Source organism: Bos grunniens, chromosome 28 (assembly GCF_055505025.1).
Source record: "Bos grunniens cultivar Pamir isolate PY7600 chromosome 28, Bosgru_T2T1.0, whole genome shotgun sequence".
In the NCBI taxonomy this organism is placed as follows: domain Eukaryota; kingdom Metazoa; phylum Chordata; class Mammalia; order Artiodactyla; family Bovidae; genus Bos; species Bos grunniens.
Genome location: NC_141192.1, coordinates 43,960,503 through 43,974,894, shown reverse-complemented (window position 1 = coordinate 43,974,894; position 14,392 = coordinate 43,960,503). Strand labels below are relative to the sequence as shown.

The 14,392-nt window shown below is 51.1% G+C and overlaps 1 protein-coding gene across 2 annotated transcripts in view; it reads right to left on the bottom strand.

Moving 5' to 3' along the window:
- Window positions 1–14,392, bottom strand: part of PGBD5 (piggyBac transposable element derived 5) — a 98,447-nt gene that overhangs the window by 38,020 nt on the left and 46,035 nt on the right. For both annotated transcript variants that reach the window (XM_086381221.1, XM_086381222.1), the window contains exon 2: window positions 3,568–3,995. In XM_086381221.1, coding sequence (XP_086237347.1) covers window positions 3,568–3,995 — 428 coding nt within the window. The remainder of the gene's footprint in view (window positions 1–3,567; window positions 3,996–14,392) is intronic.

Genomic DNA, 14,392 nt, shown 5'->3' with positions numbered 1-14,392 from the left:
CCCAGCTCCACGCGGCTCATCAAATATTCAAAGCCCATTTGGATCCACTCTAGAAGGATGGCCAAAAGTCCCACACATGAGCTGGGGGAGTGGTGGATGAGCAGAGTGGGGAAGATGAGGCCCTCTCCCAGCTCTTCAGAAAGCTGATGTCCTCTATTCCATCTGCATTTACCACAGCCCAGAATCTATTCAAATTTATATTTCATAAGACGTTTCACCAAAGTAAGAGAGTCAGCAGTAGCTCCTGGCCTCCATGGCTTCTTCTCTTTCCCACCCTCCTTGCGGGAATGTGGAGCAGTCAGTGCAGGGCAGGGTGCTCTACAGAGCTCCAAAAACTGCCTCCTCCCCTCCAGGCTGCAGGGGGCCAGCACCACCTCACCCAGTGCTGTGTCCTCAGGCCCTCCTCGTGTGACACGCTTGGGTGAGGGGCAGGTATTGGGCAGGGGAGACAAGGCAGTTGTGTACTTTCACAAGCCCTCCCCAGATCCTCCTCTAACTAACCTGCCCCCAGGCTTGAGAAGATGCATTCAGTCTCCGCATTCAGTATCCGTGTATGAATACTCGTGCGTGGGCACATACCACAGCTGGGGACCCTCTGAAGACTTTGTAAACTCACCCAAAGGGTCAGATTTGCTGGAATAAAAAGGAGACTGCAGGGCAGAGGGTGTGTGTGAGGGTGCTGTGTGCTGAGGTCGGGTGTGTGTACGGTGGGGATGCAGAGCCACTCCTGGGAGTCGGGAACACACCAGCCACATGTCTGGTGGGGGTGGAACAGGGGCTGTTCCCACTGGTCTCACAGGCAGAGTGAAGTCGCGTCAACAGAGCCCTGAGGCCTCAGGGGAGGTGAGCGGCGACTCGCAAACATACCTTCTCCTTGAATGGAATGTTTCAGAGCCAACTGGAAAGCCAGGAAAGCTTGAAAGTTTCCTTTGTTTCACTTAACAAAGACATATGTGATGCTGATGTTTCTGTGTGTAAGGATGAGGCAGAGAGGCTGAGCGTGTGCCCAGAGCCACCACCTCAACAGCCCATGTTGGTAGGACCCCAGCACATAGAAAGGCCCGAGGGCGCTCCACACACTGCATGCACGCTTTCTGGTCTCATCCCCTTTATCTGATCCTGCTCCAGCCTCCTGACAGAGCTGGCTCAACAGGGGCCCAGAGTTGGGAGGAAGAGGAAATTCCAGGTGGTCATCAGCACATTGGAAAGCTGACCCCAGGGATTCTGACTTCCCCTCTGCCTCAAGTTCTATCTGTTGGGTGGTTTGTACTAGGTACTGTTTGCCCCCCAGACTCCCTTTCCACCTTCCCACCCTGCACTGGGGACTGGAGGCCAACCTCTTATAAACCACATCCCGGGGCCCTGCCCCCAGTGCCTGCCTTTTGTGGCTACAAGAGAGGGATGAATAAGAGACTGGGGCCCTGCCTGCCTGTGCCATCCGGCCCCTCAGGCTGAAGCCATCGCTCCCCCTCCTCAGCACTGTGGCTTCCCGCTGTTGCCAGCCCAGGGGATCGCCACCTTGATGATCCGCCTAAACCCTGAATGTCCACAGTCCCTGCTTCCAGTTCCCTGTAACTGCCCTTCTAGAACACAGCATTTGTTTCCTGCTGGGATCCTGACCACCACATAGAGCATGGGCTGGAAAATGGTAGCAACAAGAACAAATACATTTGTAAGTACAAAGGCAAAAAACTAAATAAAATTTAAAAAAAAGAAAAAAGCAAAGGGAGGAAAAAAAAAAAAGAACCTGACATGACCAGAGAGCCACTCCCCAATCTAAAGCTCATGTCAGTCCCTCTTTTTTCAGTTTCATCAACTGGATCCAAAGAAAAGATGAGGGCAGCAAGAATAAAGTGACCACCTCTTCAGGGTCTCTCCTCACAGCCGTCTGCGGGCACAGGAGGGCAAGACCCAGGGGGGCAGCACTGCCCCATCACAGCACCCCTGTCTGGGGTGGGAGGGGGTGAGTCCACACAGCTCAGAATTTGCTAGTGGGTGCTGCAGGTGCCCACTGGCCAAGCAGACCCCAGGGACACACACGCAGGTGGCTGTGGGGATCGCCTGGGATGTAGGTCTCAGTGTCTGATGCTGCTGCTCCAGAAGGATCAGACAGCACGGGGTGGGGTCGGTACCTGGCAGGCACACAACAAACATGCGTATAATCACCAGTACAGCTCGTCTAGGGGCTGGAAGGGCCTTCGGCAGCCTCATCTTCAGGCTGTTAAATACCAATCACCTAAGGAGCTGGTTGGTTAACTCTCGAAAGACACTTAGGCTTAGCAAGCACTCAGACCTCTCCAGCAGCTCTTCTAATGTTTGACTCCAGTATGGTCAGAATATTGTTTTTTCCCCTTGCATCCCAGCCAATGTGTCTCTGGTTTGGCTCATTTTCAACCAAGCAAATATTCAGTGAAACAAACAAACAAAAAAACCATGCCCAGCCCTGTATTGGTCCTGTAGAGCCTGTTATGTAAGGCAGAGGTTGTGTCCCCTAAGACCCCACGTCTTGGTAAAGAAGGAAAGTGAGGGCCAAGATCAAACAGCATTTGCTGCCCTGTAAATAGCGGAAGGATTTGGAAAACCGGGAATCACAGGGGGCCCTGGAGCTGGGACGCCTGCAAAGGCAGAGAGGGCATTATCTTCCCCACAGAAACCCCATGCTTTAAAGCTGTGCAGTGAAGATAGGATAGGAAATTTGGAGTGTATCTCTAAGAGAACTGCAAAAAGAACTTGAGGCTCATTACAAAGGCCCTTAAGGAAAAGTGGGTGGGTAGGTAGATCTTTAAATGTACAAATGAAAGAGAAGTAAGATTTTTCTCTTCATATGAAACAAGTCAGAGGGAATTTGGCTCACTTAGGCCAGGAACCTCCTGATGATCTGGTTAGAGCAATCTCTGGGAAGAGTCACCCTGTCAGTTTACCAGACCAGCAGAGCAACTCTGAGGATGACTTCTGGAAGTTTGTCACCACAGCCAAATGCGACTGCCATAGTCCACTGGAGGCCAGGGCTAAGAGCCAGGAACTGAGAGCAAACACAGCACTGTTTAGGTAGTGAGGAAGGCGAGGGGCTGTGACGGTCAGGGTCACGGCTGACAGCTGGCTGCAACTCCCTCAAAGGCATTCACTCTCCATGCACGCTGGGTACCCAGCACTTGGGCCACTACCCTGGCCTGAGAACGCTGGACCCCAGCCTCCTTCCCTGCACCCCTAGAAGGCTGCTCACTTTCCTTCACAACCAGCAGATGAGCACGGTACTCAGAGAATACAAGAAAATGAACATTACCCTGTGCAAACCACAGCTGAGAAAGAAAGGATAATTAATGGAAAAGCAGGACGAGGAGAAAAGAGGAGGGAAACCCTCTTGGAGCAGAATGCTAAATGTGGTTTGGGGCTGTTCTTCCATCACCTTCCTCTAATCAGATGGGGACGGGATGGGCTGTGGCCACGCAGGGATTCCCCGGAAGTGACCTCGGGGTACAGGCGGGATGGAGGAAGCCACTGACTGACACCACTGCCTCCCTGCCCACTGCCACCCCGGGAGGCCCGGCCTGGGCCCCACGGCCTCACCTGGGTTTGGGAAGGCCTGAAGGCCGAATCGAAGCCACTCTGCAGCGAGTCCAGGAAGGGCTGGACCTTGTAGAGGCCGTGTGTGGTCTGGCTGGAGCGGAAGGCCACAACGTGGAAGTACTTGAGGATCTTCTCGAAGCGGGCCTGGCTCATGACCAGTGCAAGGCTGCGGTTGCTGTAGAAGCCGCCGCTCCAGATGCTGAGGACCGACTCGCAGTGGGAGGTGCTGGTGGAGATGACGTAGCCCAGGAACGCCTTCATCTCCGGCAGCGTCACGTCCACCCAGGCCCCGTCGCTCCCGAACCGCTCCTGGAACTTCTTGGCGTACAGGTTGGTCTGCACCACCATGTTCTTGAGGACGTTGTCAGGGACGAAGAGCTGGAAGAAGTCCATGGCGCTGGCGCTGGGGGGCATCTTCCGGGTGGGACCTGGACAGGCAGGCCAAGCGCTACTGCTACGGCCACCGCGTCCCCACACTGAGCCTCCGCCCAAGCGCCACCGCTCCCACCCCCACGCCCTCCCGGGAGGACCCAAATACCCATCCGGAAGCCGTCCTGCCCACCCTCCAGACAGGATACCTCACTGCTGCTCTCTGGGCCCCGTGTCCCCACCGAATCCTGCACACGCCTCCCCATCCCACCCTCACAGACCCGGCAAACCCAGAAACATGACCAGAAGAGAAAGACGCACAGGGGAGGGCAGTGGAGACCCAAAGACACGCTGAATTCTGAACAAAGAGCTCGGCACGTCTTTCTCGCTCTCATTTCCTTGTAAATTAAGGTGACTTTGGAATGCTTTTTACCACTTAGGGCCTGAAAGATTCCATTCAGGTGAGAGCAATTTATCAGGCACTCTCTACCTGGTAACTCTAAATTTATTAGTAAATAAATCTGAAGGGGCTTATTTAATTTCACCAATTCAATAAAAAATAGTTTTTACAAATGCTGGGACAGTCTTTAGAAATACATACACACATACATACATCCTTAAGAAACATCACTTTCAACTCCAGGTAAACCAGGCTAACAGTATGTAGAGACTTAAAGGAGAAAGCGTTGCTTCCGTTGCATCTGTATGTGCTGTGCTGTGCTTGGTCACTCAGTTGTGTCTGACTCTTTGTGACCCCGTGGACTGTAGCCATCCAGGCTTCCCTGTCCATGGGGATTCTCCAGGGGATCTTCCCAACCCAGGGATCAAACCTAGGTCTCCCACATTGCAGACAGATTGTTTACCGTCTGAGCCACCAGGGAAGCCCTAATGATTTATAATAAAAGCTGTGCAAATTCTTCAGAACTTTAACCCCAGCCCCACCCCAACCTTTCTCTACTACTGATTTAGACAGCCTCTGAAAAACAACTTTTCTACAGCAAAATTAAGGCTGACAATGTACAAGAGACATCCTAGGTCTTACTAATAAGTTCAGATGGGCAGATTTGGGAGGTGAAATTCTAAATTTATTTCTCACTGACTGCACAGTCTTGGGCAGATTTCATCTCTCCTGTTCGTAAAATGGGCACAGTGAGAGCAGCCTCACTGGGCTGTCTGTGGGGCAGGATGACTGGAGGATGCAGGGAAAGCACTCAACACAGTGCCTGGCCCTATAGAGGTACCTATGACTAGGTAACCGCTACTGAGACAGTATCCACAGGAAGCCAGAGATGGCGGGCTGAGGGCTAGAGAGTGCTTTAGTTGTCCTCGTTTTACAGAAGAAGAAACCGAGGCCCAGAGAGCAAAGTGGCCACCATATCTTCTTTCACCAGTCATTTCTTAGAAGGGCTCCAGACAGTCCTGGTGCAACAGGCATCGGCCCAGGCTGACTGGACAGTGAGGCTGGGAAGACGGCCTCTGCTCCACAGCCACTCTGCTTGAAATAATTTTATTTCAGTGAACCTTATAGCTGCTGGTGGGTGAAGTCATAAATTATTCAGGGGTAGCTCTCAAAAAGGAGGAAAACCAGCATTTTAATTGCTACATCATGCTGAGTAAGCAGAATGAAATTTTCTTTTCCAAAAGTTATGTTTAAAGTCATTTTGCCTCCCAGGCCATTTCAAAATGAATTCACACAACAGACCCAGGCCTGGCCAACTGCTTAATGAAGAAACGAGGAAGCAGCAGACACACTCTGAACTATCTGATTTGATTTACGAGCAGCCTCTGCGGCCTTCTTCAGTAGTTGTGGCTCTTCACGTGTGAAGTGTTGCTCTGGGCAGTCCCTGGGAGGGAAGGGGGGCAGGGACAGTGGGTCCCTGCCACCAACTAACAGAGCCCTGAAGGGGGGCAGATCCCCAGCCAAGGTGAGACTCCTTCATTTTTGAGTCACTGACCAAGAGTTTTTCCAGGGATTAACTGTGCAGTCCTCCCATCAGCCCATTCTGCAGGTGAGGAAACAGGAGCTCAGGAGTGTGAGGACAAGCCCAAGGTCACCCACCACTAAGTTCTTACAGTGGTGACCTTTGACCCACAGAGCCCAGGGCCAGCCCAGTAGCCTGCTGCTGCCTGTAGTTACAAACCCCATCATCCTCTCATCCAAAGGGGACGTGGCTGTCTGCACACAGCAAGCACACAACTCAAGCCAGGTGCTTAGTCCTCACACCACAGGACCTCCCTCCGCCTCTGCAGTGGGCCGAGAAGGGTCCCAGAGCACAGCCAGGAGCAACTCTGGAGGGAAAGGAGACTCCACCTTGCAAAAAGGTCAAAGTAGCATGGAGACGGGGGAGGGAGCAGGGAGGCTGTGGGTTGGGGCGAAGAGCACTGCCTGCCAGGTTAATCCTGGTGTCCAGCTAGTATACTGACACAGTCCTCTCCCCCTCCATGGTGTCACCATGCCATGCCTTAAGGCCCATCACCGCCACGAACCTGGTTTCCTCATCCTCCAGGGACCCAGGACCCCAGAGGCCCACAGACCAGGGGCACTGACAGTCACTCAGCAAAGCTCCACCCCCAGAGAGACACCCCAGTCCACCCCCAGCAAGGAAAACAACCTCAGCAGCAACTAGAAAAGCAGATGCCCCATTTGTAAAGGAGAATGTCACTCAAGGGTGGCAGGGAATATCACACTAGGGTGTCATGGTCCCCTCAGCAATAGAATGGAGTAAGAGCGGTATTCGGTCCCCAGAAGTTCTCGATGTGGTGAGGGAAGCAAGCAGTGAAGAGTGACCAGGTGATGTCTGGCTGTGGGAGGCTGTGCCCACAAGACGACCCTGAATCCAGATCCTGGGGACAGGTCTGGGAGGCTCCCTGAAGGGGCCATGTGGGATAGGCTGTATGGGTGGAGAGGCATCAGCCTAGAGGGCTGGGGGTGGGGATGTCAGAGTCTTTCAGGCAGAGAGACCATCTTGTGCAGAGGCCCTGTGCCCAGAGCCAACGGCTCACATTTGGTGGACTGTGCAGGAGGGCGAGCAGCTGGAGGTGTCAAGGGGCACAGGGCCTGGGCTGGCCCCAGGGCTGGGCCAGTGAAGCGCTGTTAGCATGTGGACCACACTTGAGGGGGTCCCTTGCTGCACATGGAGTGGGTGAGGTCTGGGGCTACTCCTGAAGTCACCAGTTCAGCAGGGATCTGGCAGAGCAGGTGGGTGGCCAAGGCATGCCCCTCTGTTGGCTCCTCACCCAGTGTCCTCCAGGTGTGCTGGGCACAGCCAAGGACTACAGGTGAGTGAGGCTGTGGGGGGCCTGAGCCCAGGGTTGGAGGCCTCCTTCCAACAGCAGCCACATTCACTTCTCACTTTCATTTGTACACGATAGGCAACGAAGGTTCATCCCTTAAATTGTGCCTGGACTGAAATCCCAGGTTCCCACTATTCCTCCCTTTTGCTCCTCCCTGCCAGTCCCCCGGTTATCTCAGTAAGAAACCTGAACCACCATGAACCCCTGGTCTCCTGCACCCCTTATCTCCCCCACAGCACATCCTGCCCCACCTCCACACTGTGCAACCAACCAGCCCCTGCAGCTCCCCTACGCACGTGGCTGCTGCCTCTGGCCTGAACAATGAAAACAGCCTCCCCCAAGGGCATGCCCCCTCCCCAAATAATTGATGGCAACAGGGAAATTATTTTAAAAACACAAACTGAACCACAATACTCCCCTGCTTAATGAAAATACCCTCATGCTTTCTCACTGCACTAAAAGGAAGACCACATTCCTTACAAAGCCTTTAGGGTCTGGGGCCCTGTGTGCCCTACCTGCAGACTCATCCTGGACCACTCTCCCTGCTGAGCAGGCACAGAGCTCACAAGCAGAGCTGGTGCCAGGCCTGGGTCCTGGCATCTCCTTCCAATGCAGGGCCCGCATCCCCTTGGCCTCCAGATTCATTATGCGTCCCCTCCTGTTGGCTTTCCTGCCCACCCAATGGGGCTTCTCAGTCTCAGCCCTCGCTGGGTCTTCCTCCTTGTGTGTATCAGCCTATGGGTGTTTTGTCATAAACTCACCCTTGCTTTGTCTGCTCTGCTGTCCTGCCCTCAGAGGTCAAGGCTGTCATGTCGCCTTGCATCCCCACTACATGGTATGTTCAACACATCCCTGTTGAGGGTGGATGGAAAGTAAGTGGTGGAGGAAGGAGCCACGCTCACCAGGGAGAAACTTCAGTGCTGAGCCCCCTGGGCAGGGTCTGGTGTCAGGACCCCCGTGCTGATGTGCCTGGTGGACAGGTCAGGTCAGCCAGGAGCTCCTGTGTGTAAGAGAAGACCTGAATGGGTGGGCAGGGCAGGATGGGGCTGGCACACCACTGGCCACACCTCCTCGAGGACACCAAGGTGGGGTGTCCTGGGTGGGCCCTGGGTGGGAGACGCTTGGTCAGGGGCATGATGTGGGAGGGGGTGCATGACAGATACCCACCAGGTGCCCAGCTCGGATGAGTTGGCTTGGGGTCTTGTTGGGTTTGACTTCCTCACTCTCTCCCTGAACTGAAAGAAACCGCTGGAGAACTCCTCTTGGCCCTTCTGCATCCTCTGATGTCTTTTTTCCCCCTCCCTGTCACAGCTGCTGGCTGTGTGACCTTAGGCATGCCAGACAACCTCTCTGTGTCTTAAACTGAAGAACCACCCTAGAGTGAGGAGAAGTCAGACAATAGCCTGTCTTGCCCAGTCTGCCCTGAGGCCCACTGAGACACAGGTCCCAGTGCCAAGGAAGCCGCTCCTGCTGCTCCCTCCCTCCACCCACTGCACCAAGCAGACCCAAGGCCAGTGGGCACCCCGCGTGTGGCACTGACCCCCATCTCCGCTCCATCTGGAAGAAAAGCCTGGCTTTGTGTGCTTTTGAAAGCACAACCTTTTAGAGACTGACGCTTTCATTGTGAGATGAGATTCGCATTTTGCACACACTGGCACTTTTCGGTACAGCTAGTCAGCAGTGTGGCAACATATATGAGAAACACAATATTTTACATTAATGATTTAAAAATAAGAAAATAACTTCTCTCCAGGCCAAATCAAACAGACATAAAAATATAACTGGAATGTCCTGCACTGTCACAAAAGTATCCCTCTTGTCTGAGACATGAAACAAAGCTTAAGGCATGGGGCTCTTCTGGTGGTCCAGTGGCTAAGACTCCATGCGCCCAATGCAGGGGACCTGGGTCCCATCCCTGGTCAGGGAACTAAGATCCCATATGCCACAAGCAAGGCCCGGTACTGCCAAACAGGCAAGTTTTGCCTGGAGTACAAAATGAAGCAGGGCAAAGGCTGACAGAGTTTTGCCAAGAAAATGCATCGGTCATAGCAAACACCCTCTTCTGACAACACAAGAGAAGACTCTACACATGGACATCACCAGGTGGTCAATACTGAAATCAGACTGATTATATTCTTTGAGCTGAAGATGAAGAAGCTCTACACAGTCAGCAAAAACAAGACCAGGAGCGGACTGTGGCTGAGATCATGAACTCCTTGTTGCCAAATTTAGACTTCAGTTGAAGAAAGTAGAGAAAACCACTAGACCATTCAGGTAAGACCTAAATCAAATCACTTACGATTATATGGTTGAAGTGACAAATAGATTCAAGGGATCAGATCTGATGGACAGAGTACCTAAAGAACTATAGACGGAGGCTTGTAACATTGTACAGGAGGCCGTGATCACCTGTGTGATTCTTTCTCGTGTTCCAAGAAAAGAGAAATGCAAAAAGGTAAAACGGTTGTCTGAGGAGGCCTTACAGATAGCTGAGATAAGAGAAACAAAAGGTAGAGGAGAAAAGGAAAGATATACCTATCTGAATGCAGTTCCAAAGAATAGCAAGGAGAAATAAGAAAGCCTTCCTTAGTGATCAATGCAAAGAAATACAGGAAAACAATAGAATGGGAAAGACTAGAGATCTCTTCAAGAAAATTAAGAGATACCAAGGGAACATTTCACGCAAAGATGAGCACAATAAAGGACAGAAATGGTATGGACCTAACAGAAGCAGAAGATATTGAGAAGAGGTGGCAAGAAAACACAGAAGAACTATACAAAAAAGATCTTTATGACCCAGATAACCATGATGTTAGATAATCACTAACCTAGAGTCAGACATCCTGGAGTGCAAAGTCAAGTAGGCCTTAGGAACCATCACTACAAAGCTAGTGGAGGTGATAGAATTCCAGTTGAGCTATTTCAAATCCTAAAAGATGATGCTGTAAAAGAGCTGCAATCAATATTCCAGCAAAGTTGGAAAACTCTGCAGTGGCCACAGGATTGGAAAAGGTCACTCTTCATTCCAATCTAAAAAGGCAGGCAATGCCAAAGGACGTTCAAACTACTGCACATTTGCACTCATCTCATACGCTAGTAAAGTAATGATCAAAATTCTCCAAGCCAGGCTTCAACAGTATGTGAACCGGGAATTTCCAGATGTTCAAGCTGGATTTAGAAAAGGCAGACAAACCAGAAATCAAATTGTCAACATCCGCTGGATCATCAAAAAAGCAAGAGAGTTCCAGAAAAACATCTATTTCCACTTCATTGACTATGCCAAAGCCTTTGACTGTGTGGATCACAATAAACTGTGGAAAATTCTTAAGGAGATGGGAATACTAGACCACCTGACCTGCCTCTGGAGAAATCTGTATGCAGGTCAAGAAGCAACATTTAGAACCGGACATGGAACAATGGACTGGTTCCAAATCGGGAAAGGAATATGTCAAGGCTGTATATTGTCACCCTGCTTATTTAACTTATATGCAGAGTACATCATCTGAAATACTGGGCTGGAGGAAGCACAAGCTGGAATCAAGATTGCCGGGAGAAGTATCAATAACCTCAGATATGCAGATGACACCACCCTTATGGCAGAAAGTGAAGAAGAACTAAAGAGCCTCTTCATGAAAGTGAAAGAGGAGAGTGAAAAAGGTGGCTTAAAACTCAACGTTCAAAAAAGATCATGGCATCTGGTCCCATCACTTCATGGCAAATAGATAGGGAAACAATGGAAACAGTGACAGACTTTATTTTCTTGGGCTCCAAAATCACTGCAGATGGTGACTGTAGCCATGAAATTAAAAGACGCTTGCTCTTTGGAAGGAAAGCTATGACAAACCTAGACAGCATATTATAAAGCAGAGCCATTATTTTGCTGACAAAGGTGTATATAGTCAAAGCTATGATTTTTTCAGTAGTCATGTATGGATGTGAGAGTTGGACCAGAAAGAAAGCTGAGCACCAAAGAACTGATGCTTTTGAATTGTGGTGTTGGAGGAGACTCTTAAGAGTCCCTTGGACTGCAAGAAAATCAAACCAGTCCATCCTAAAGGAAATCAGTCCTGAATATTCATTGGAAGAACTGATGCTGAAGCTGAAGCTCCAATACTTTGGCCATCTGATGCAAAGGGCTGACTCATTGGAAAAGACCCTGATCCTGGGAAAGATTGAAGGCAGGAGGATAAGGGGAAGACAGAGGATGAGGTGGTTGGATGGCATCAACAACTTGATGGACATGAGTTTGAGCAAGCTCCGGGAACTGGTGATGGGACAGGGAAGCCTAGTGTGCTGCAGTCCATGGGGTCGTAAAGAGTTGGACACTACTGAGCGACTGAAATGAACTGAATAAATAAAAAGAATTAAAAAAACAACCTAGAGGCCTGCTGCTGCTGCTAAGTCGCTTCAGTCATGTCCGACTCTGTGCGACCCCATAGACGGCAGCCCATGAGGCTCCCCCGTCCCTGGGATTCTCCAGGCAAGAACACTGGAGTGGGTTGCCATTTCCTTCTCCAGTGCATGAAAGTGAAAGGTGAAAGTGAAGTTGCTCAGTCGTGTCCGACTCTTAGCCACCTCATGGACTGCAGCCTACCAGGCTCCTCTGTCCATGGGATTTTCCAGGCAAGAGTACTGGAGTGGGGTGCCATTGCCTTCTCTGAACAGTCCATAAATAGGTGACACAGAAAACAGGCGGACCTAGTGTTGTCACTGACAGCTACAGCTACAACTGGTCTGCATCTTCAGCGGAAGTAATCATCCTGTCTCTGGCATTCTTCTTTCCTTCTCCTGGTGGCTGACATGCAGGGCAAGCCAGCTATTTGACAAACACCTGAAGTCCAAGTTTCATCTGCAGAATGCAGTCAGATGGCCACTCGAGAGTGCTAAAGCCTCCTGCCTTGGGGAACTTTTGTTCACTGCTAAGTGACGGGTAACAAACACAATTCACAGCTGGATTCAGGGGTCTCCATGCAGGGGTAGGGGTCTTGGGTGGGAGTCCTGGTTGTGCTCCCAACATCCCTGGATGTGTGGCTGGGGATGGGAGGATAACCTGCTCCATGCTAGTGGGCAGCAAGCCTCCCCCTTCTGTTTAGGTCTGATCTGCAAAGCTTACCAACGCATGAAATGAGCTCAGATCACTGCTGTTGCCCGCTAAATGGTGCCTTCCAAAAGAGGACTGTCGATGCTAACCATCCTCCACAGCCATCAGAAAACCTCAGAAACCTCGCCGGAAAACCCCAAGTGTAGCATCAGTCACGTAATGTATCAGCTGCAGGAGTTCCTTCAGGGACACACAACAGTAGACTCTGTGCATGCCTGTGTGAGTGCATGTGTATGCATGTGTGTGCAGGCTTCCTCGAGCTAATGTGGCACAGTGCCTGGCCAAGAAGTTGACAACAAAGAAAACAGTTTTGGAATCAGGCACCTGAGTCAGTGATGCTCATAGGAAATAGGTCATAGAATAGCAGTGTGCAGTCCCTATAGAAAGAGGCTAACTTGTGGACTAATAGAGACACTGAATCCATAACCTTGACCAGAAATCATGTGACAAAGCACTGGTACAAAGAGAAGGGATGACATGCTACCTTCAGAAACATTCACTGTATGAGGCACATACACACATGTAAGAAATCGCCTATCCCACAGAAAACAAGATTTACGTGTGATAGCCAACACCAGTGTCTTGACTTCAGAGCAGTCAACCTGCTCTGAAGCATCTCCTGGGTGTTCACTGCTGGGCAGAGGTGTTGTGATCACCTCCAAGTGCACTGAGCTGAGGCAGCCACTGGGGGAGGAAGGATGGCAGCCCCCCTCCCCCAGATGCCCTCCTGAGGCTCCCCTAGGTCCAAGGACCCACCGTGTCCTCTGTCTGGAGCAGCGGTTTTCTACAGTCAAGCTCATGTGCACAGACCATTCTTCAGACTCAGTGAAAAGAGATCAGGTCAGACGTATTTGTACAGGCAGAACAAGGAACTCTGACTCCTCTGACCAGATCTGGTTCTCGACATAAGTAGTAAGGTAATAACAAGTCAGGAAAGGTTGTAAACTGTGTGCCTGGCACAGTGTTGCCACACAGCAGACTCAGATGTCAGTCAGATGAATCACAGATGTCACTGTGACTACAGTCCCTTACTGGCAGTAACCCAAAGGCCAGGAGATAACAAGGCTATTCTGTGACAGTTCCTGTGTCTGTGAGTCCTGCCATAGACACTACTGAGAAAGCGTGGCCCTGGCTCCCTTCCCCACCCTCAACCAGGCCCACTCTTCCCCTCCATACCAGGCTCACTCTCAACCCCCAGGCCTGGACCAGGCTCATCCCACTGAGATCTTCTTCCACCAAACCCACAGCTTTCCCTTCTCCTTCGAGCTTAGGAGGGAGGTGTGTCTTAAGGATGGGCTTGTGTACAGCTAGGGCTGGGGTGGGGAGCTGTCCTGCTCTGGATTCTGTGTCTACCTGAACCTCTGGGAAACTGCTGTTTCTCTGGCATGCAGTTTTTCATTGGGAACTTGCCTCATCTCCCTTCCAAGACTAATGCAACAATAAGACAATGGTGTAAGTAATTTTGAGGAATATAAATAATCGTATTAGTGAGTCTCATATCATAATTCTGAAATAGCTGCCGTCTAGCAAAGCTGAGGCCCTGGACTAGTCCCAGCTCCATGACTCGCCAGGCGAATGACCTTGGGCCCATTCCTTAACCTCTTTGTCTTGGTCTGTTTGGGCTTCTAGAACAGAATACCACTGGCTGGGTGGCCCAGACAACAAAATGTTACTTCTCACAGTCCTGGAATCCAGAAGAGTGGATCATCAGATCATGTGCAGGCAGATTCAGTGTCTGGCGAGGGCCACCTCCTGGTTCACAGAGGGTGTGTCTCCCAGCTGAGACCCCTGGGCCTAAGCACATTCCAAAGTCCCACTTCCTCACAGCATCACAGGGCAGGGATTAGGTTTCAGCACATGAATTTGGGGGCACAAGCGTTCAGTCTACAGCACTCTTTGAGCTGCAGTCTCTGTGTTGGCAAAGGAAAGATAACAGTAGTATGAAATTCACATTCGGGGTGAAGATGAAGTGGGGCAACATATGTCAAGAGCCTCAGGTGCCTCTCACACACCTGACACCCAGAAATCGTGCATCATTACCTGCGGACAGCATCCCAGAAC